General features: G+C 39.5%; 1 protein-coding gene across 1 annotated transcript in view; it reads right to left on the minus strand.

Moving 5' to 3' along the window:
- Nucleotides 1–252: 252 nt before the first annotated feature.
- The window catches only part of LOC126253694 (uncharacterized), a 103,593-nt gene continuing 78,133 nt past the window's right edge, over nucleotides 253–25,712 (minus strand). Inside the window, exon 6 of the mRNA XM_049955220.1 lies at nucleotides 253–3,523. Within this exon, the coding sequence (XP_049811177.1) occupies nucleotides 985–3,523 (2,539 nt within the window). The 3' untranslated portion in view covers nucleotides 253–984. The remainder of the gene's footprint in view (nucleotides 3,524–25,712) is intronic.

The following is a 25,712-nucleotide window of genomic DNA, read 5'->3' on the forward strand; positions in this document are numbered from 1 at the left end:
ACAATTAATTCAGCCACTGTTGCTGCTGCTACCAGCAATGTCGCCCTTGCCACTGCAGACAGACAATGATGAGAACAATCTGTAAGCACCACATTCTTTTGTTTTTGACACCATGCAAGCACAATTAGGTATCATAGGAAAATGTGGAACATTGTGCATCAGCTGGTAACATCGCCCCTAGCCACTGTCATTGGTCAGTCACAAAGATATTTTATTTGGGCTATAAAATATTTTTTCAAAAGCGTATAAATATCAGATCTTAAGTCTTGTATTAATATGAACATTTAGTTTAAAATGAAGTTACACAAAGTAAACAGTAGATTACTTTATAACAACACATCAGATCAGACTTCTGTTTCACTTTTATACTAACACTTACTTTCAGTAAATCAGAAACAAAATTGTAGAACACTGGAAAGTAAAAATATATGATACTTCAACCTTGAATGAATATGTTAGTTCACTTTAAGAAGGGACATAAGAAAATGGTGTGATTCAAATAATTAGAGTAAACACAAAGGAATAGCCATTTCTCATGGTAGAAGCAATAAAGGTTCAGCGCTTTACAGGGGATTGAGCAACACATGCCACGTCTTCATTGCTGTATCACACACTGACTTCTTACTTGTGCATGTACATTTGTCATTATTTTACACCCCTCATACAAATTCTAGTTGTACACTATATACACTAGCCTGTATTCAGCCCAAATCTCCCCCAACACAAATATCACTTACACTTTCAACAATGCTCTGTTGTTGCAGAATGTGATTCAATAAAACATACGAGAATGCCCATACAAAGAAATGAATGGGAAATTTGCTTAATTAGAGTGTATGTAACACTATAACTACAACTTTTTCCCCTTAAGTTACAATGAAACTGCCAGACATACTTAAATAAAGTTTCACCACAAGCACATAAAATTCTGATACATGAGTGCTCCAAAGCTAAAGACACTAAGTTAAGTTTCCTCATTGGAAATCAAATGCATTGGGTTATATCACTTTGATTTAATCTATGTATAACAACAGAGCAAGGTTTCAATTGTTTAACAAGGTCATCTGTTCCTAAATGGCTTTGGTCTTTCACCACTGCCACTGTTTCGAGTGACGGTGCACTGCTGTCATTGGTGCTATGGTTGTCATTTTGTTCTCTTTTAAAAACTATTTGACCAGGATTTTGTATCCGTTCTAACACTATTCTTAAATCTTTCAATTTCCGTTTCTTCTCTGGGATATGAATACATTTATCTTGTTCAAACTTTTCAGGCCTAATACGTGAAGATCTCATATTCTGCTTAACATTTGCCAGTTTACTGTGTAACTGTTGATCTGGCTCACAACTGCTGCAACATTTCACTGCAGATTTAGTGGCTGTTGAACGACGTGTAAACATCCTTGTTGGCTGGTAAGTGGTGTTTATAGGTTTTGCAACTTGAGTAGGTGCCTGTGACGAATCTGTACAGGTGTCACTACTCGTTGCATCCTGCACAACGGCACTGCCCGGACATGGATTCACTGTACTTGTAACTGGAAGAGAAATTTCTAGACCTGAATTAGATCTTTTCCTTTTACCACTCACTTTTTCAGAAATTACTTCAACATCTTCATGAGAAAGAGTATTGTTATGTCCATTCATACTTTCTCCACTGCTCTGCTTATCAGTGTTTGCACACGACTCCTGTGAAACGCCTATATGGGAGGATGGTGAATGTGCTTTCCATCTTTGAAGATTGGCAGTAAAACTCCTGTTCACATCTGTAAGTTTCTTGCTGGCAATCTCTAAAAATTTATTAAAATTATTAATCATGTCATCATATGCTTGTTTCTGGTGAGGCTTACTGTCTAATTCTTCTAGAACACACGTTATGCGAGTTAACATGTATTTTGCAACATTCTCTGCTGCCAACAGATTGTCTTTGAACCAATTTATCTCTATGGCATCTATATTCCTTGAAGGCAATTCTGGACAGGTCTGATCCACAACACAAGCCTGTGGAGTCTCTCTCATTGAGGGCAATTCTTGGCAGGTCTGATTCACAACACGGCCCTGTGGAATTTCTCTCCTCAAAGGCAATTCTGGACAGGTTTCATTCACAGCTTTAGCCTGTGGAATTTCTCTCCTTGAAGGCAACTCTGGACAGGTCTGATTCATATCAGCAGCCTGTGGAACTTCTGTGTTCGAAGAAGTACCATTAACTGGATCAGTTAATATGTTTTTTAACACACTGGTAGCCTCTAAACTGGCTGTACTGGAAGTGAGCCCACTTGCTGGTTTATTTTGTGGATATTTTTTTGAATGATGATCTGTAAGCAAACTATTAAGCATGCTTTGGTCCCTTGCCAACGATGTAGGTGCTGAAGGAACTGTTCCTGATGGACAATCTGGTAATAAAGAGTTATGTATGGATTGCTCTTCAGTACTTACAGAACTAAGTGATTCACTCACTGCCAAAGGACTATGTTCAATATCTGATACTCTAACAGACTGCAATGCAGTAGGACTCCTCACCTGAATATACCTACTTTGCGTTTTTAATTTTGTATTTACAGTAGACTTTGCATATGTTTTTGCTGTACGTGCAAGTGTTGCCGACATATTTTGAGAAGTATGACCATTTATGTTGGATTGATGTGGGGCTGTATTGTTTATGGTGCTGTTATGGGCAAATTTAATACTGTTCTCAGATTTTTCTTGCTGTTGATTGGGCTGACTTGTTATTGCATTGGTATCTTGATTCTGTACATAGTGTGGTACTCCACTAATCTGACTCGACTCCTTTGGTATATAGTGAAGGCTTGCACTATTATTTACATACATGGGCACATATGCGCCACTACTCTTCCTTACAACTACCAAAGGGGATGTTCCACTCTGAAAACGAAACATTGGATTTGGTTGTTGTGATACTGAACCAACTGGAGGACTACTGTTAAGAAGTGCACCTAAAGATAGTGAATCAGCTGGCGAGTTCTGCTGAGGGAATCTTATGACTGAAGTACGGTGTGGGATATGGACAGGTGGCATCACAACTACTCGCCCACTAGATATAATCTGATTATTACTGAGAATGTTAGGTCTTATGCCATGATTAAGAAATGGAAGTCCTGCTGTTGGTTGTGAATTAATACTGGAAAAATGAGTCTGATTGATGAGTGGACCTACACCAATGTATGAGATGTTATGAGAAGCCACAGAAGCATGTACTCTTTCTTTGTTTGAATTGCTAGCAGCACCACTTTGTTCACTGCTTACTATTTCTTCAGAAGCTGCACTGTGAGTAAGAGTTTTTTGTGTGTCAGCTGATGGATTTTCAGTTTTAAAATCTTCATTTGAGTCCACAGTAATGTTCCTCAACATTTTCATTACAGATGCCTTGACTCTTCCTGCTTTGATATATTCTCCAAATGTAACCTCACTAGGCATGTTGCTCTTTAAACGGGGTATCCGCCGCTCGACAGTAGGTCCGCAGCAGAATTCTTGATTATGACCTGGGGTTTCGTTCTCTTCATCTCCTTTCCTATGGAACCACAAAAGAACAGTGTTACTGATTGCTGCAACAGGCATATTTTTGTTCGAGTTCAGGTCATCTCATATTTCTATTGTGAGTAAATAAAGGATGAGCAAACACTACATCTTGCTATGTGTACAAAGTGTCTCACACAAACTTCACAATCCTCCAGGCAAGTAGGAAAGAATAAGCCGACAGTGACAGATTCGTAACAGTGTGACCAATTATAGAAAAAAGTATGTAACCACGCACAGCCTATCAGAAAATATGAGTACTTACTGCTGTCTGTGAAAGTACATATTTTTTGTAAAACACTTCAGGGTGCCCTTTAATGAAAATACGGAGAAGTGCACCAAAAAAAATTACAGTAAGAGGTAGTGCTCACCGCAACACATTGGAGAGAGCACTGCAATGCCCTTGCTCGTTCCTTGCAGGGATAGTAAATTCTAGCATAAGCTAGATAAATAAGAATACAGTAAACGTATTCAACATGTGCAAAAACTGATTTGAATGGACCTTGCCCGAATAAACTGGCATCATCTTTTATAATCAACATTCAATAAAGTTCTCATAGGGAGAGGTGCCCCAAAACAATCTTCATTTAAGTTCATGAGAACTGGAAAAAACAAGCATGCCAAACAACTTTTTCAGAACAAGGCAGGTCTCCTCCTCTTCTTTGGTACCAAGTTCATTTTGAAACAACCTGATCTATTTTCACCACATGTTAACAAAGAAAAGATCCACCACTAACATGCAATCATTACCATATATGGTACTAAAACATCATGATTGATTAAATGAAACAATGGAAAATCCAGGCTGGAAAGTAACAATATTAGGAAGGAAAGTTGCTACTCACCATACAGTGAAGATGCTGAGTCGCGAAAGGACAACAAAAAGATTCACACAATTATACCTTTCGGCCATTAAGGCCTTTGTCAGCACTACACACACACACACACACACACACACACACACACACAGTTTTGTGTGTGTGTATTGTGACAAAGGCCTTAATGGCTGAAAGCTATAATTGTGTGAATCTTTTTGTTGTCCTTTCGCGACTCAGCATCTCCGCTGTATGGTGAGTAGCAACTTTCCTTCCTAATATTGTTACATGATTGATTAAAACTATACATTACAAATTTTAACGGCCTTAATTGTAATATAATGTAATAACACTAAATGATAACCAGTTTCAGTTGAGTAACCATCCTCAGATCATGATTCACTATATGTGGCAGCTAAGGGCAACTAACTCAAGTCTCTCAATTTTACACTGATTTAGGTGAAAACTACAAAACATGATTCTCCTAAAAAAAAAAAAAAAAAAAAAAAAAAAAAAAAAAAAAAAAAAAGGAGAGAGAGAGAGAGAGAACTCTCCAGCGTGGTGGCTGGATGATATACAGGAGCACACAATTGCACTCTAAAACAAATCAATCTGTTTGGTCGCCAAGTTGGCAGATTTAGTGATGCTGTAGACTGCAAAACTCACCTGCCTAATTTTTGCTGCACGAATCTGCACACCCGCAGATGGTACATGGTACATGCGTACACTTTGAATGAAATGATATGCCGGGAAAGAGGCTGGATGGCCAGCAAAGAAGTACTAAACTTTTCTGATGAAAACAGACTATACAATTGAGGCCCTGTAACTTATTATTCAAAATAAAGAGGTATGTGCAGCACACCAGAATTCAAGGAGCTTTCATGGGAGCCAGTAACTGCGAGTGGTCATCTTCTCACCTTGCTCCGTACGAACTAATGACACCAGTGGGAGATGAAACAGGCAAGCATTACACCCACACGTTCAACGACGCCTCCAAAAAAAGATTCAGTACAGCAGGACTTCATATGGTACGATATCGATGTACTGCTTGGCACCGTTCACAAAAGATTCTCCACTACTATTACACTTACCCGGGTTCCATTCCCAATACTGGCTGGGATTTTTCCTTGGTGGGAGGACTGGAATGGGGTGCACTCAGTCTTGTGATTCAACTGAGGAGCTACCTGAGTGAAAAGCAGACAACAGCTGGGAGCGCAGTGAGCTGACCCTACGCCTTTCGATACCGCATCCGATGAGACCACTGGCTGAGAATGAAACGGCTGTCGGTCGATTGTGGCCGGTCCGTTAATGTCAGAAGGCAGAGCTTTGCTTCTTTGCCCCTTCAGGGACAGGGGTGAGTTCATCCTGCTGGGGCCAAAGGGTACCTCTCCCCTCACACAGTGTTTTACTTTCTTGTTTCGCCAGAGGTGTCCCTATGACAACCTTCTAGAACATTCGAGAGACCACTTCTGTCCCTCTCTGTGACACAGCTTCCACCCACTTCTCCTGTGGCCGTTCTTCATCTCCTCGCCTTCCAGGATTCTGCTGTTCTCCTCAACTGAAAATTCCATAACACTCAGACCAAAAGTTGAGTTCAGATATGGATAGCATCAACCAGTTGCAAACTTCCTGCAGTATATTTTACAACCAATGATGAATCAACTTATGTTTTCCATCAACTTCAGGGATTACATTTTTTTCCCCCTTTCTTTCTTTCTTTCTTTCTTTCAGAAATGAGTGTGGACAGTGAAATAGCCTGTCACTGTAACAGGAGGAGGAGGAGGAGGAGGAGGTTAGTGTTTAACGTCCCGTCGACAACGAGGTCATTAGAGACAGAGCGCGAGCTCGGGTTAGGGAAGGATGGGGAAGGAAATCGGCCGTGCCTTTTGAAAGGAACCATCCCGGCATTTGCCTGAAACGATTTAGGGAAATCACGGAAAACCTAAATCAGGATGGCTGGAGACGGGATTGAACCGTCGTCCCGAATGCGAGTCCAGTGTGTTAACCACTGCGCCACCTCGCTCGTGTGTCACTGTAACATCTCGGAGTACATTGTTAACCACAAAACATAACTTGGGTAATATACAAAGATTTATCAAAGTGTGACTGTTAATGTATAAAACCAGTAGGAGACTACTCGTATGCTAACAGTCATTCTTCAGATATTTACAAGTTATGCTTAGCAATGATGTTGTTGTTAACACTGTAATTAGACACCACTTATAGAGTAAATTTGATCTGAAGATGGTTTCTAGTAAACCAAAACCAGTAATCTTCTAGTCTTATGACATAACACAGGGGACAAAACCATTACAATTTATTATAAATAATACTGATCTCTGTGTCTCCTTCAACTGAAAATTAATACTGAATACTAGACTGTAGCATTAACCTACAACCTTGTCTTTTGCAAACAATGCTCTGAGTGACTAAGTTAGCTGATGGCACAGCTTCATTCCTGCCGGTACCACTCTTCTACTTTCCAGTCTTCACAACGAAAGATTTCTTGTGCACTTAGCAATCCTGGAAGACAGAATATCACAGAGCTTAGCTGCAGCCTATGAGTGGCCCCCAGGATAAAGGTGTCACTCTTCAGCAGAGCCTATGCATTTTGAAAGTTACTGATATGTTAAAACTATTTTCCAGACTTTTAGGAGGTGGCTAAGGCACTATAGTGTGTATTATTCCTTACGGAAACAGTCTGAAGGCCAAGCCTTAGAGATATCCTCAACTGGTCACAGGTATACACTATTGTTCACAGTGGGACTGGACGTTCTAACGATTTCATATATGATGAAAGGATTGCATGAATGTATGGCGATGTAAAGAAATATTTAATTCACTAAAGGTGGCAGAAATTTCATTGTAATGGGGCACTCAAATTCGATAATAGGAAAAGAAAGAGAAGGAAAAATTGGAGAACACAGACTGGGTAAAATGAATAAAGGGGAAGACACCTGGCAGAATTTGGCATAAAAAAATTTAATCATATCTAACACGATGTTCAAGATTCATGAAAGAAAATTGTTTACATGGAAAACACTTGTAGATAGAATAAGGTTTCATACAAATTATGCAATGTTAGAAACAGATTTTGAAATCAGATTTTTAAACTACAAAACACTTCAATTAGCAGATGTGGAGTGACTAATTATGTACTCCACATTAAAACTGAAGAAACTGCAAAATGGTACAAGATTAAGGAGTAAACTAGATAAAATGAAAGTACCAGTGGCTGCTGGGAGTTTCAAAGCAAGCATTAGGCAATGATTGATCGAAACAGGGAAAAGAAATACAACAGATGATAAATAGATAGTGTTGAGAGGTGAAATAGTGAAGGTAGCAGAGGATCAAATAGGCAGAAAGACAAGGTAAAAAGAGAGCGATTGACAGGAAATGCAAAATGGCTAGGCAGGAATGGCTAAAGAAGAAAACTTAGGCAGGAATGGCTAAAGAAGAAACACTAAGTTGTAGACGCACACGAGTACGATATTACATATAGGAAAATTAAAGAAACCTTTGGGGAAAAGGGAAGCATTTGTATGATCATCAAGATCTCAGATGATAAGTCGGTAGTATATAAAAGTGGAAGATAATAAATACTACAGAAGGGGAATGCGGAGTAGATGAAGATGAGATAGGAGAAATCAAAACAGCAAGAAGAATTTGACGGAGATCGGACAGATGCCAAAATGAGGCATCTGGCTTAGAAGACATTCCTCGTAATTACTGGGATCCTTGGGAGAATATAAGGTGACAAAACTATTCCATCTGACATGCAAAGATATATGATACAGATAAACACTCTCAGGCCTCAAGAATAATGTCATAAACTTAACTGCAATGAGGACAAGTGCTGATTGCTGATGTATGTGAATATTACTGAATGAACAGTTTAATAAGTTATGGTTGCAAAACAGTAACATCAACTTTTTACACCAGAATGAAAAGACTGGAAAAATACAGAAATACGCAAGACAATACTGACCTCATGAATTATCTTACAAGATTGTCTGGAAAAAGACAAGCCTACATTTACAGCATTCATAGATTTAGAAAAAGCTTTTGATAATGTTGACTGGAATACATTTTTTGAAATTCTGAAAGTAGCAGGTGTAAAACACGGGGAATAAATTATATCCAATTTGTACTGAAGCCAGACTGCAGTTATAAGAATCAAAGGACATAAAAGGGAATCAGTGGTTGAGGAGGGACTGGGACAACATTCTAGCCTGTCGCCGGTGGTCACTGAGTAAGAAGTAAAAGAAACCAAGAACACTTTTTGGAAAGGGAATTTTAAATTAAATAAGAATAAATAAAAACTTTCAGGTTTGTTGAAGACATTGTAATTTTGTCAGAGATGGCAACCAACTTGGAAAAACAGATGATGAAATGGATAGTGTCTTAAAAGAGGTCATAAGATGAATATCAACACAAGTAAAACTAAGTACTGGAAGGTATTAATTAAAACAGGCGATGCCGAAAGAATTATAACCAGGTAAAAAGATACTAAAAGTAGAGTAGCAGATGAGTTTTGCTACTTGGGCAATAAAAAAACTGACAATGGATGAAGTACCGAGTATATAAATGTAGACCATTAATAGCAAGAAAAGTGTTTCTGAAAATAAACATATTTTAACATCTAACACATATTTAAGCACATCAAAGTCTTTCCTAAAGTATTTGTCTAGAATGCAGTGTTGTGTGGAAGTGAAATGTGGACGATCAACAGCACAAACAAGCAAAGAATGTAAACTTTTGATACGTTGTGCTACAGAAGAATGCTGAAGATTTAAACAGGTAGATAACTGAATAAGGGCAAAAAGAAATTTATGGCACAACTTGACTAAAAGTCGGGATTGCTTGCTAGAACACATTCTGAGGCATTAAGGAAGAGTCAGGTTGGTAATGAGGGAAAGGGGTGTCTTTGGTTCACCTTCACTGCAATATTTTCTATGTGTTCTCTCCAGTTTAAGTTACTCATAATTGTAATTCGTAGGTATTTAGTTGAATTTATGGCCTTCAGGTTTGACTGATTTATTGTGCAACAAAAAAAGCATTCTTGTAGATGACCTCACACTTTACATTATTTAGGGTCAGTTGCCAACTTTCACACCATGCAGATATCTTATCTAAATCATTTTGCAATTGGCTTTGATCTTTTGATGGCTTTACTAGACAATAAACGACAGCATTATTTGCAAACAACCTAAGACAGCTGCTCAGATTGTCTCCTAAGCCACTTATATACATAAGGAATACCAGAGGGCCTATAAAACTACCTTGGGGAATGCCAGAAATCACTTCCATTTTACTCAATGGCTTTCCATCAATTACTATGAACTGCGACCTCTCTGACAGGAAACCACGAATTCAAGTGCGTAACTAAGATGATATTTCATAAGCATGCAATGTTATTACAGGCTGCTGGTGACGTACGGTGTCAAAAGCCTTCTGGAAATCTAGAAATACGAAATCAATTTGCAATCCCCTGTTGATGTTGTTGTTGTTGTTGTGGTCTTCAGTCCTGAGACTGGTTTGATGCAGCTCTCCATGCTACTCTATCCTGTGCAAGCTTCTTCATCTCCCAGTACCTACTGCAACCTACATCCTTCTGAATCTGCTTAGTGTATTCATCTCTTGGTCTCCCTCTACGATTTCTACCCTCCACGCTGCCCTCCAATGCTAAATTTGTGATCCCTTGATGCCTCAAAACATGTCCTACCAACCGATCCCTTCTTCTAGTCAAGTTGTGCCACAAACTTCTCTTCTCCCCAATCCTATTCAATACCTACTCATTAGTTACGTGATCTACCCACCTTATCTTCAGCATTCTTCTGTAGAACCACATTTCGAAAGCTTCTATTCTCTTCTTGTCCAAACTGGTTATCGTCCATGTTTCACTTCCATACATGGCTACACTCCATACAAATACTTTCAGAAACGACTTCCTGACACTTAAATCTATACTCGATGTTAACAAATTTCTCTTCTTCAGAAACGATTTCCTTGCCATTGCCAGTCTACATTTTATATCCTCTCTACTTCGACCATCATCAGTTATTTTACTCCCCAAATAGCAAAACTCCTTTGCTACTTTAAGTGTCTCATTTCCTAATCTAATCCCCTCAGCATCACCCGATTTAATTTGACTACATTCCATTATCCTCGTTTTGCTTTTGTTGATGTTCATCTTATATCCTCCTTTCAAGACACTGTCCATTCCGTTCAACTGCTCTTCCAAGTCCTTTGCTGTCTCTGACAGAATTACAATGTCATCGGCGAACCTCAAAGTTTTTACTTCTTCTCCATGAATTTTAATACCTACTCCGAATTTTTCTTTTGTTTCCTTTACTGCTTGCTCAATATACAGATTGAATAACATCAGGGAGAGGCTACAACCCTGTCTCACTCCTTTCCCAACCACTGCTTCCCTTTCATACCCCTCGACTCTTATAACTGCCATCTGGTTTCTGTACAAATTGTAAATAGCCTTTCGCTCCCTGTATTTTACCCCTGCCACCTTCAGAATTTGAAAGAGAGTATTCCAGTTAACGTTGTCAAAAGCTTTCTCTAAGTCTACAAATGCTAGAAACGTAGGTTTGCCTTTTCTTAATCTTTCTTCTAAGATAAGTCGTAAGATTAGTATTGCCTCACGTGTTCCAACGTTTCTAGGGAATCCAAACTGATCTTCCCCGAGGTCCGCTTCTACCAGTTTTTCCATTCATCTGTAAAGAATTTGCGTTAGTATTTTGCAGGTGTGACTTATTAAACTGATAGTTCGGTAATTTACACATCTGTCAACACCTGCTTTCTTTGGTATTGGAATTATTATGTTCTTCTTGAAGTCTGTGGGTATTTCGCCTGTCTCATACATCTTGCTCACCAGATGGTAGAGTTTTGTCATGACTGGATCTCCCAAGGCCATCAGTAGTTCTAATGGAATGTTGTCTACTCCCGGGGCCTTGTTTCGACTCAGGTCTTTCAGTGCTCTGTCAAACTCTTCACGCAGTATCTTATCTCCCATTTCATCTCCACCTACATCCTCTTCCATTTCCACAATACTGTCCTCAAGTACATCGCCCTTGTATAAACCCTCTATATACTCCTTCCACCTTTCTGCCTTCCCTTCTTTGCTTAGAACTGGGTTGCCATCTGAGCTCTTGATATTCATACAAGTGGTTCTCTTCTCTCCAAAGGTCTCTTTAATTTTCCTGTAGGCAGTATCTATCTTACCCCTAGTGAGACAAGCCTCTACATCCTTACATTTGTCCTCTAGCCATCCCTGCTTAGCCATTTTGCACTTCCTGTCGATCTCATTTTTGAGACGTTTGTATTCCCTTTTGCCTGCTTCATTTACTGCATTTTTATATTTTCTCCTTTCATCAATTAAATTCAATATTTCTTCTGTTACCCAAGGATTTCTATTAGCCCTCGTCTTTTTACCTACTTGATCCTCTGCTGCCTTCACTACTTCATCCCTCAGAGCTACCCATTCTTCTTCTACTGTATTTCTTTCCCCCATTCCTGTCAATTGTTCCCTTATGCTCTCCCTGAAACTCTCTACAACCTCTGGTTCTTTCAGTTTATCCGGGTCCCATCTCCTTAAATTCCCACCTTTTTGCAGTTTCTTCAGTTTCAATCTGCAGTTCATAACCAACAGATTGTGGTCAGAATCCACATCTGCCCCTGGAAATGTCTTACAATTTAAAACCTGGTTCCTAAATCTCTGTCTTACCATTATATAATCTATCTGATACCTATTAGTATCTCCAGGATTCTTCCAGGTATACAACCTTCTTTTATGATTCTTTAACCAAGTGTTAGCTATGATTAAGTTATGCTCTGTGCAAAATTCTACCAGGCGGCTTCCTCTTTCATTTCTTCCCCCCAATCCATATTCACCTACTATGTTTCCTTCTCTCCCTTTTCCTACTGACGAATTCCAGTCACCCATGACTATTAAATTTTCGTCTCCCTTCACTACCTGAATAATTTCTTTTATCTCGTCATACATTTCATCAATTTCTTCATCATCTGCAGAGCTAGTTGGCATATAAACTTGTACTACTGTAGTAGGCATGGGCTTTGTGTCTATCTTGGCCACAATAATGCGTTCACTATGCTGTTTGTAGTAGCTAACCCGCACTCCTATTGTTTTATTCATTATTAAACCTACTCCTGCATTACCCCTATTTGATTTTGTATTTATAACCCTGTAATCACCTGACCAAAAGTCTTGTTCCTCCTGCCACCGAACTTCACTAATTCCCACTATATCTAACTTTAACCTATCCATTTCCCTTTTTAAATTTTCTAACCTACCTGCCCGATTAAGGGATCTGACATTCCACACTCCGATCCGTAGAATGCCAGTTTTCTTCTCCTGATAACGACGTCCTCTTGAGTAGTCCCCGCCCGGAGATCCGAATGGGGAACTATTTTACCTCCGGAATATTTTACCCAAGAGGACACCATCATCATTTAATCATACAGTAAAGCTGCATGTCCTCGGGAAAAATTACGGCTGTAGTTTCCCCTTGCTTTCAGCCGTTCACAGTACCAGCACAGCAAGGCCGTTTTGGTTAATGTTACAAGGCCAGATCAGTCAATCATCCAGACTGTTGCCCCTGCAACTACTGAAAAGGCTGCTGCCCCTCTTCAGGAACCACATGTTTGTCTGGCCTCTCAACAGATACCCCTCCGTTGTGGTTGCACCTACGGTACGGCCATCTGTATCGCTGAGGCACGCAAGCCTCCCCACCAACGGCAAGGTCCATGGTTCATGGGGGAAGCCCCTGTTGATAGCACTCAACATTTTGTGAGAGTAAAGAGCTACTTGTGTTTCACAAGAAGCTTGAGCACCTCATTCGACCAGTCTCAAAAGAGTCTTTTGTCGGCCCACACTACAGTAAAATTTTTGGACGGAAAAATGGAAGTCAAAACTGATTTGGGGCTCTGCCATTCACCACACAAGTACCCACAAAGGAGTTGAGAGAATGTGGGGAAATGTTAGGCAGAGGTTAGACAGAGAGTACTTATATAATTTAATAATGTTCAGCTTATATTCTCGTGATTTAATAAAGTCAGGAAAGTTCCCTAAAACTGTAATTACAAGCATGTTTGTGACATATAAATATGTAAAGATAACACTTTGAGAAGCAGTTTAATAGTGACTAATACCTCATTTGCTTCATTATGATATCCTGAGAAAGAAACCGAAAAGCCATCTAGACTCTTACATAATACAGATTGATACATAATCTGACAAAATATTTAGCTTCAGAAGCTACAAGTTTGTAAAAAGTCATTACCTTTTTATACTTTACAGCTGACTGTAAACCTTATAGGACGGAGTATAGACAACGCACTTTAAGTCATGATGAAACAGTTATGTTGGTCGTTGAACACACAAATTGTGTCTAAATTCATATAGTAAAACACACTTAATTCTCAAAACTACTGACACTAACATCCTAATTGGTTATTTGTAATATTGAAACAATATAGAAAAACTAAAAATTCGTTTTCAGGGAAAAGTGGACATTAAAGTATCATAAAACCTGCATAAATAGAGTTCCTTGTTCTGTTAAAAACAGTAATGCTACATTCTGCAACACACCCATCTACTGTAGCGGTGGGTTGGATAGCACATACTGTAGCACAGCACTGTGCTTCTGCAGCCAGCTACATAATGGGAAAGTGATTTCCTGTCACAATACACACCACCAGAACAAGTATAAATGCTCCCCACTCAACCATTAGCAATGCTTCAGACTTTCAACAGCGTCTTCAGTCTCCACGTCAGTCATTGGTCAAATGCATGGCCCAGTAACTAAAGCCTCATCAAGCAAACAGCACAAATTAGGCGAACAAACTGTTCTACGAACCATCAGCTAGTCCTGATGAACCTGGACTTCGAACAGGTACTGCCAAGGCAGGTCACCCATTGGATGCCATCACCTGACATTCTAGCCAGTCTCCACAAGTCCTGGGCTCAAAATGAGGCTTCTGCATTTCCCTACCAGTCATCTTGACATGTGCGCAATATTTATCACTGAGTAGTATCACCATACCTGCTGCAAAACTGACTCCTATTTTGCATCACCAAGGCCGCAAGGCGCCAGCCAATGTTATGCTGTCTCAGCATTCTGCTGCCTCAACATACTCACTCACTGGAGTCATCAACCTTCTATATTGAAGCAACAAATAAAAAATAATGCTACTGTTCAGTAAGCATTCCTGATCCTGTGTTCGCCAAGGTTCTGGAAGTTCCACCCCACAGCTTCCACACATTACATTCTATGATAGACGTGTGCATCTAGCAGCTCTGGCATCAGCAAAGGAGTGAACACACACACAACCACAATACAAGTGGTGTCAGAGGAGCTGGTCAATATGAGTAACATCACGGAGTGGTGATCTGCAGCATCACTTCAACATAGTAAGTGAAAACTGACTTTTTGTGTTATTGGTGTTGGTTCCTTTCCTATTGTATTATTCCAATTTACTGTGGACTCAGACTTTGCAATGGACAAAACATGGGTGGAATAAGTTTACCTCTGTAGAGGCTGTTCAGACTTTGTTGAATCAGATGGTACAAACGTAGGAAAACAATACGGAGATGCGCAAGGAGTTAGATGCATCAAGACAAGATAGGTTCCCACCCAGTATATCAGTATCCATCCTATACACTGCTGCTGCCCTCATTTCTCCTTTTACTGTGAAGACAGGAGAGGTTATTTTAGCTTTATTAGAGAACTTTCTAACTGCCGCTAAGCTGAGGAATTGGACCCAGGAACAGCTTTAGAATATGGCAAAATTATGTATGGTGAAGATGCTGGAACGTTTGGAATGTATCATGAGTACTTGAGAAAGCTGACATTTGAAATTCTGAGGTGTGTGTGTGTGGTTGGGAGGAGGGGCGGCTTGGTATATTTATAAAGAAGAGAAATTGCAGTAGATATGATAGGGAACAGCTGAGCAACATCACAAAAACAGAGAGAAACCCTTGAAAACTTTGTAAATACACAAGAGTTGACAGAAAGAGGTAACACCAAAAGGCTCCTTCTGCGAGAGGCACAATAGACGGCACTGAATAAAATCTTTATATGGTGGTGTTACTCAATGTGTCAAGAAAAGTACAGGTAGGGTTTCTGAAGAAATTAGCTCAACCCACAGCAACTGCGAGATTGACACAGTGATCCGAGTTCAGGATAGAAAAAGAATTTTAACTGTGGATGTTCAATGTTACAGGTGTGGTCAAACAATGCACATATGGTGGATGTGCCTTGAGAGACAATGTAGGTAATGTGGACAAATAGGGCACCTGGAAAGAGATTGTAGACAAAAGCCTAACAAGGGGTGTGACAGGTAAACATAGGATGAGAATAGCAGCTTACCATTAAACCAAAATGGGGGTTCTTGAGCGACTGCTTAGTGCTCCCAGTGAATATAAACACAGCAAAATCTTAAGCAGTAGCATAATTTTGATCAGATAGCTTATTGGATGGAAGGTAGCATTAAATTACAAAGGTTTGCAGGTGTCAGTGGACCTCATGGGGGAAAAGGAGGTTGGGCCCACAACAATACATTACTTGTTTTCAATGGTACTTTAGTTTTTGGGTTGGGGCAAAAAATTTCTGGGTTTGTATGGGAGTTTTGCCAGGTGTAGGTGAGGGTTACTGTGCAATCTTAGGGTCATGCTGAAGTTGATTTGGAATGGACACAGTTGAACTGGATGTAAATTTTTCCATCTATGTTCTATAGCCGAGGACATGACCTTCTGCAAAGCAGGTCCCACACAGTCACCTAATCTGTGTGCAGGGGCTCTTTGAATCAACTCATGAGGCAACATGCCACAAGGTACAGGGCAACTCCTGTAGGTTAAAAAGGGAAATAATTTGTTCAGGGTGTATACGTGGACAAGGAAAAAAAATTCCCGGGTTTTTCCCGGATTTCCCGGTTAAAAATACTTTCTCCTGGATGAAAAAACACTTTTTTCGTGTTAAGTGACAGTATACTCTTATTCAGCACTGTAAAACTCACCAATCCTTTGAATGCTAATGGTTTTATATACCGGAGTAGAATTTCTCGGCACTTTAGAAAATGTAACTCAGGGGGGAAAAACACATTTTGAAAGACCTTTGATGTACAGCAACATGTACGCTGCATACTTTCATATTACGAAGGTATAAATTCGAATTCCACCAAACACTGCATGTCACTTTCCAAAGCATTGAAATCGAGATTGCGACATGCTTTTGTAAGCCAGTCATAGCTCATGTGACATGATCTCGCCAGCTGATGACAGCACAGAACACTTGATGTAGTTAGCCAATAGCAAGATCGCTCTTAAGTAGCGTGAACACACAAGTAAGAAAAGTTAATGGTTTAAATTAATATACATAGCATTCACCTATAGTACTGGTCTCTAAGATTAATAAGCTGGAAGAGAAGCTAAGCTTCCACATATAATGTTGATCTATTTTGCGCTTGTTACACTTTAAGATACATCACACAGATGTGCAAGTAAAATTTTTAATAATGACGTAAATGTCTGATCTCCTGGGCACGAAATTCTTCTAAATGGTCGTCCTCAAAGAGTTGATTTTTAAATGAGAGTCAAACGCTTTGTGATTTAAGAAATTCATCGTACATTCTCGTACATAGCTTATCTTACATAAAAGGAAATCTCCTTTGAATGTAACGCTTTTCAAACCGCCATTCGCAATATTTTCCCGCGACCTGTTAGAAATAGGTTCGTTTCAGCAGTTGCAAGATAGCGCCAGATAACAAGCGTCACCGCGATTGCGCAGCTACGATGACGCAGGAAGCCCATATGTTCATACGTGTAAAACATTAAAAGATCTTACATTATGTCATAAAAGAAACAAGACATCAGAGGATACTTCAAGAGCATCGGAATTTCATGAACCATACTAAAACGCATAATTCGGCTTAAAATGCACATTCGTATGCAAATTTTCTTGGAGTACCAGTACTGTATTATCTCGTGTTTGGTTCTTTATTACGGCATAATGCCATACGTGCACTTGAAATGCAGCGAACAGTTGAAACTAGCAAATAGTGTGAAATTAAACATTTCGTTTCAAATAAATTGACTGCCTCAACAGAAAAGATTAATAAAAGCCAAATCTCTTTAGCAGACTGGTCAAAATAACTTCATTGTTATCCGTTTTGTCATCATTTAATGTGAAAGCAATAAACGAAGAGGAAACAACAAAATCACTAAACTTAAACACAGGTCATGTGGAGACGATCCACCGCCCCACCACAACTCAGACTGCTCTGTGCATCAGCCCCAGATTTACTAATTTCCGAACCGGGGCAATATTAAGTAGTGGCGCCCAGCCACACATCTGTAACAAGAAGCGGGAGAAGATACTATTCATACGTGACTCAACTGCGCATGCGCAAGAGCCCACCCGCAAAGGCTCAAACGAATCTAATTTAAACGGTTGTCACGCCACGCTCATCGGAGGCAATTTGTTGTTACAAAGCGTTGCATAGTCTTCCTTAAGCCTATGACACACTTTGCTGTTGGCAGACGCTTGTATGAGCACTGTTTTGTTGTTGTATACGGCGCATTTCCTTTGCAACTTTATTTTTTATTTTCTTTCTTTCTTTTTCTCCTGTTCATGTTATGTTGTTGCAGTATTATTCTGCAGTAGCGGGGTACAGTAATATCCTTTGTTAGAGTATTGGTTCTTACCAGTCAAAATCACATAAATTTAACTGAAAACTAAAACAATGAAAAATTCCCGGAATTCTAAACAATTCCCGCGTTTTTCCCGGTTTTCTCCCGGATGAAAAAATTCCCGGGTTTTTCCCCAGTTGTTTGTTAATGTATTAGGAGTAGTAGAGGGCCCCCCCAACACACACACACACACACACAAGATAATAATAATAATATATGACAAGTTCCTGGACCCAAGGCTATTGCCAGGAATGTAACAACCGAGATTTCTGGATTCCCCAAGATAATCAATAAGGGAATGATCGATACTATAGTGAAATATACAAACAAATATATTCAGCTCAAACCATAATTACTGATTATCAGAGAGAAAGAGACAAAAAAGAAATGACGAGGAGTCAAATACTATCACTCCTTGGGTTGCTTTATCTCTTTGGAATGAAGAAAGCTAACCACACCAATGTAATGGAACTGTGGAATACCGATGGATTGGGAATCGAAATTGGAAGAGCTGTGATGAATTACAAGCTGTTTCTATACCTGCTGCATTGTATTCGTTTCAACGATAAAAGCACAAGCGAAGAGAGGAGATCTGATAAGTTGGCCGTAGTACGTTCGATTCTGGACGAGTTTGTAACCAATTGCAAAATTGCCTACAGCAACGGTGAGTTTGTAACCACTGATGAGAAACCTCAAACTTTTTATGGTCATTCTGGATTTGTGCAATATATCCCCAACAAACCTGCCAAATATGGCATTAATATGACATCTTGGGCTGTCAGGTGTTCTGATGGATGTCAGCGTTGTTCTCGCACAAGAATGAAGCTGATATCCGGCACAACACCTGACAACCCAAGATGTTATTAGATTGCCGGAAATGCCTGAAGCGTTACATGGCATTAAGATATTTGCACTTTGTGATACAAAAATATTTTTTACAAGCAACCTCGAGTTATATTGTGCAAAGCAGCCTGAAGGACCTCGTGCAGTATCAAATTCAGTGTTGGAAATAGTTCACAGACTTGTGAGTCATGCAGAGGGATCCAACAGTAATATAACTATGGACAATTGGTATACAAGTTGCTCCTTGGCTATATCGCTATTAGGTAAAAGGCTTACATGTATTGGAACACTCAGAAAGAATAAACAATTCCCTTGGCGTTCCTGCCTAAGAAATATCAAGTACCTTTCTTCGGATATAAAAACGATTTGACGTTGGTTTCGTATGTAGCAAAGAAGAACAAGGTTGTTGTTGTCAATATGCACGATCCAGGTACTATCGATGAAGATTCTCGAAAGCCATAGATTGTGTTAGATTACAATGCCACTTGGTGCCGAAACAGTCACCCAGATATGTGGCACACATTCTGTGGCTCGTGTAACAAGAAGGTGGCCTTTGCTTATCTTTTTTGCTCTAATGGACATTGCTGGTATCAATGACCAGAACCTTTTTTACTCAAATTTACAAAATCGAAAGGTTGTGAGACGAGTATTTCTGAAGAACCTGGCTTATGACCTCACGAAACCACATATAATAGAAAGAGCCAAAATTCAGAGCCTTCCCAAGGACGTATCGCTGTTCCTTCAAAGGTACCAGACAACATCTGAGCAAGCTGAGAAGCATTCTGCTAAGAAACTGGGATGCTGTGCTATTTGTGGAAAGGTCAAGAATATTAACACAACAGTAAAGTGTGACTCTTGTAATAGTTTTGTTTGCAGGAAGCTTACGAGTGTTAGTTACACCTGTGAAAAGTGCCAAGTTACACCTGCACACTCACACTCAGATGACTACTGATTTGAATCTTGACATCTCTTAAATTGCTAAGTAGTGAACATGGCCTGTCTGTAAGCTGTTATAATATGGTTTCCATATGTATTCACTATGAATATATTAATTTTCAACTAGGATAGCGAAAAATACATTTTTCAGAACTATGTCATTTATGTGCTTTGATGTATATCAACTTTTCTAAATAAAGTATAACTAACAGCCATGTTAAATAACTTAACATTCTTTCCCACTATAAGTGAGCAACAGTGTATAGACATTTCTTGGCTAGATATAAATTCTTATTTCTTAGTATTTTCCACTGTGCCCATAATAAGTTATCTGTATTAATTGCACAATAAAATTTGTTATTTCAATATTATTAATATAATTATGAGTGATACTATAGCTAACCTTAAAAACAATAAACTAATTAATATAAATACTAGTGTGAGAGCATATGAAAATAACTACTGAACTGAGCAGTGAAAGTGGCGCACAAAATGTGCTACGAAACTGCTTGTGCCAAAAAAACCACGCCTGCCGGAGGGTTAATTACACTGAAGCACCAAAGAAACAGATACAGGCATGCGTATTCAAATACAGAGATATGTAAACATGCAGGATACGGCACTGCGGTCAGCAACACCTATATAAGACAGCAAGTGTCTGGCGCAGCTGTCAGATCGGTTACTGCTGCTACAATGGCAGGTCATCAAGATTTAAGTGTTTCAACGTGGTGTTACAGTCAGTGCACGAGGGATGGGACACAGCATCTCCAAGGTAGCGATGAAGCGCAGATTTTTCTGTAGGGCCATTTCACGACTGTACCGTGAATATCAGGAATCCGGTAAAACATCAAATCTCTGACATCGCTGCGGCCGGAAACAGGTCCTGGACAACCCTGCAGGATTCGTGGTGTCAATTCCTTTGAGCACTACTTCAGACATTAGTCAAGTCCGTGCCTCATCGTGTTGCGGCACTTCTGTGTACTCACAGAGGCCCACAAAATACTAGGCAGGTGTACCAGTTTCTTTGGCTCTTCAGTGTATTTCATCACTGTATAAAACAGTAGCTTAAATTTATTAGTTGTGCCTCTCCTTTTGCAAGCAAAACTTTTTTTTAAGATTTCCATTATTAATACTTTCAAAATGACATCAAAAAAGAGAAAAGTTCAGGAATTACTTGAAGGGAACAATTAAGGACTAGGATTAAATTAGTCTATGGATAATTAGAAAGAGTCGGGAAATGAAAGATCATTAGAAATGTTTGTGAGGGACATTATGAAGTTAATAGTTGTAAAAAATGATACGGCTGGAACAAACAATTGAATCTCCGAAAACAACTCTTTAAAAAATGACTGGGCAAGAAACAGCGATGTGATCAAAAATGAGTTAGATCAAATTTCCAAAACAAACAAACAGATTTCTGGAACAATAAAACTGCTGAAATGAACAGTCAAACTGCTAAAAGCAGTGATGCTTCCAGAAGTGAGTTAAAAATTAGCACAAAACAGCTAACGGACTTTCGCATGTAGAAACAGTGAAAGAGGTAGCAGACGACACCTCACATGTGGAAGCAGTGACAAGTGCCATTGATTACAACATCCTTGCACATGTGCAACACATTTATAGTGAGTTATGTGGCATACTACAAAAATCAAAAGGTTCGAGGTTACAGCTTGTGACATTACCTGAGGCAAATGTAGAGTTATACTGTGACGCAGCAGGAGGAAAGATACACCCATTTGAGCCACAGCAATTCAGAGCACAAGCAATAGCATCAATGCACAATCTGGCACCCAAAAGTAATGGGCACTGTCAGATTAGTCAAATGGAGCTTTTTATGGCCACGTATGCATCAAGACTGCAGAACATTTGTAAAGCGATGGGTGGTGTGCCAGAGGAATAAAATCACGTCTGAGCACCATTAGGTGAATTTCTTCTGCCAAATCAGTGTTTTGAATGCAAGCCTGCTGGCATCATAGGCCCACTCACAGAATCAGCATGTTATAGTTATTGCCTGAGGTTCACCAGGTAGCCTGAAGCATCTCCAATTAAGGACATCATGGCAGAAACTGTAGCGCGAACATTTTTTTCGTGGTTGGATTGCCCAGTTCGGAGTCCCGCTGAAAATTACAACTGATCAGGGTCAGCAATTTGAAGGCTACGTTTTCAGAGCAGTGGCCATATTATTAGGTACAACACACATACCCCGCACCACTGCATACCATCCCACAGTATAGACGAGTGTCTTCAGCACCATAAAAGCAGCATTGAGATGTCACGCAACACTGAACTGGTCAGAGACACTGCCTGTCATGCTTTTAGGTCTATGATCATCATTTAAGAGTGATTTGAGGAGTACAGCAACGGAACTAATATTTGGACAAACGCTATGCCTACTGGGAGAGTTTTCACAAAACATGGTGGGTGACACAATCACCACCTCAGACTTCACCACCCAATTAAGACAGCATAATTATATGTGAGCTGAGATCAACAGTGCCTAGAAACCAGTCAGAAAGACCTCCTTTTTGTGAAGTGAGATGAGTGCACACATGCTCTTACGCAATGGTACAGTTTGTAAGCCATTGCAGCCACCGCACAATGGACCATATCTGGTAATCAGTATGAAGCAGCGATACTTTCCGCATAATGATCAACGGCATACCCGCGACAGTCGCACTGGATTGTATCAAGCCAGTGTTTCTGGATGCAATAGACATAACAAAGAGCATGGAAAGCAAACTTGAGACGAGGGAAGAATCAGCAACAACAGGTGTTCCTGAACCCGATGACCACCACGGTGAACCAGGCACTGAGTCGCTGAGACTGACGTCGAGAACCACTACCCCATCCCTGTTAGAACCACTGACTCACATGGTGCACCACCCAGTTTCAAGCAAGCAGTAGTTATGGGGGTTGGAAGGCACGTTAAATTCAACCTGTGCTACCATTAGCACTAAAGAGGGAGTCACGTAGTGGCCTTTTCTGATGTTTTGTCCCAGCAAATGTACAGTGGTGATAAACGTTCCATGTGGTGGCAGTTTCTAGCTGTACTGATGTAGTTGTTTCAATACCTACAAATATACTGTTTCTCATTGCATTAGTCATTTGTGTTGTGTATGTATTTTGTCATATTGAAAAGGAAACCTCAGAGGGACACGCACCCTTTTATCTCAGAGGGCAAACACCATTTATATCTCATGTCCTGTGGCGGAGACAGGGGTCTCGCTGTAGTGTCACTATTTCTACCTTAGTTTTCTGTGCTGCATCTGTTCTTCTTCTGCCCTGTCAAACAGTCAATATTATATCTCTCTACCAAAATTATCATGCTTTATTAGTGAGGGATCCTTAATTATTTTGTTTTATAATCAAACTCAGCTACACTACTATGAACCATGACATTGTACATGAAATTATGTTCCTGGAGGAAGGTACTCGTTACATTATTCAATTAAGATACACACAAACCACTGAGTTGAGTCTGAAATTATACTATGTTATGAGATTTCACTACATGATGAACACTGATGATTATTTACACTTTCAATAACATTCTGATGATATTTATTATTTATTTTGAACTACTGAATGTTAATATTTGTCTATGCTGTGTGAAATATTAAGGTTATGTGTTCTGTCATACTGCATGACTCAGCATTAATGCTCTGTCATTATACTGGCTTGACTGTGCTGTATAAACACACACACACACACACACACACACACACACACACACGTATCTGATCTTTGAAAACTGTTCGGGTAATTAATACTTACAAACAATATTGATTGATTATTGCGTTATCTTATGGGTCGTGGGAAGTAGTCGTTACTGAGATTTATATTTTACTTAAATTTGTACTTATTGGCATTTTGATTATTTCTACTATGCGCTGGTATGACTGTCAGTATACAAGGTCATTCAATAATTAGAGAGACAAATTGGTCTGGAGAAAAAAGCGTTTATTTTTACAAAACAGTACTTTATCTACTTTTCAACTTAATCCCCTTTAACATTTGTGCAATTGTTACAACGGCCTACAAGCTTTTTTATTCCGCCTGCAAAGAACTCTGTCTCTTGATGTTTGAACCAATTTCCCCGCAAACTTTTCATGTCCTCATTGTCCTGGAACCTCTTCATACGTAATGCCTCCTTCAGTGCACCAAACAAATGGAAATCACCAGGTGCTAAATCAGGACTGTAAGGGGGACGAGGCAGTACTTCCCAGCCCATTTTGTAGATGGTTTCACATGTTAGTTGAGCAATATGAGCACGTGTGTTGTCTTGCTAGAGAATCACACCTCTCCTCTGAGATCCACGAAGTCTCTCTCTCATGGCTGATTTCACTTTGTTTAAAAGCAAGTCCAAGTAGCATTGTCTGTTCACTGAACACTGCTCTTCGATACAATTACAAACAGGACCTCCAGCATCCCAAAACACCATCAACATAACTTTTCCTGCGGATGCTTGCGTTTTGAATTTTTTCTTGACAGGTGAGTTGGTGTGCTTCCATTCCATGCTTTATTTTTGATTCTGGCTCATAATAGTGAACCCAAGTTTCATCACACGTTAAAATTTTGTTGAGGAAGTGCTCACCTTCCCTTTCATGATGTTCATTTAGCTCTGTGCACACTCTCAACCTAGTTTCTTTGTGTAGCTATGTCAACTCCTTTAGGAGCCTTTTGCACATGTTTCACGTTACTTCAGCTTGCTACAGATAATGTTATGAGCTGTACCAGTACTAACTTGAACCCTATCAACTATTATTTCCACAGTCACACGACAGTCGGCACGAATAACGTCATCAACGCGACTTTCAAATGAGGGAATTGAAACTGCAATTGGTCGGCCAAAACGGTGTTCGTCAGTCACTGAGTCACGACCATTTTTGAACTGCTATACCCACTTGTAAAAATTTGCATGATCCGTACAACCTTAACCATAAACTTTAGATATTCTACAGTGTATATTCATTGTTTTCTCGCCTTCAGCAAGTAAAAATCGAATAACAGAATATTGCTCAAATAATGTGGATGTTTCAAGTGGACCCGCCATCTTGTAATGTAATTTTGAGGTTATAAACAAAACAATGTTGATACACCAGCTGATCAGGGTCCATCCCTGTGATGCCAACTTAAAGCCAGAAAAGTACCAACTTGCCCCACTTAAGTTTTTTTCCCCGGACCAGTTTGTCTCTTTAATTATTGAATGACCCTCGTATTTAGTTATTCGCTGTTCTTCTGCATAGGCTTTCCCATTTTTCCTCACACAGTATAAAGCTTGTTTTCTCATCCCCTGTGAGACAACTTGTCCATTGTTTTGAGATGGCAATTATACATTTACAATTTTCCTATTATGTTACTTTGTCAGCTAACAAATTCTTTTGCAACGTGATTACATTTTGCATAACATGACATTTCATTTCAGCAAACATTCGGGTTTTCACTTGATTATATTATGACATGCACTTTAATCCTATATTTATGTCAACTTACTTGATTGTAAATGGAACCTATGGCAATCATAGTTTCTACAATAAGCATATATAAATAAGCCAGTAATACACGATAAACCATATGTGGAAAGAACAGAAGTTTTGTCAAAATTGGTGCAAGAACATGTCACAGAAGCTATCTGTAAGGAGTACTACATTCATATTAGAATACAACTGCAAAATTGGGAAAAAAAGGTTGCTGCAAATCAGACGATACGGTGTGAAAATGAAAATCTTTAAATGCAGTAAGCTACGAGTGTTCGGGCCATAATCTGGTGGTAGCGACGCTGAATGTATGGAAAAAGTTATATTTATGGTTTTCTAGAATGGCTGGTTAGGTAGTGGATACTAATGTACTAATTTCATGAGATGTGAGGA

Source organism: Schistocerca nitens, chromosome 4 (genome assembly GCF_023898315.1).
Source record: "Schistocerca nitens isolate TAMUIC-IGC-003100 chromosome 4, iqSchNite1.1, whole genome shotgun sequence".
Classification (NCBI taxonomy): Eukaryota; Metazoa; Arthropoda; class Insecta; order Orthoptera; family Acrididae; genus Schistocerca; species Schistocerca nitens.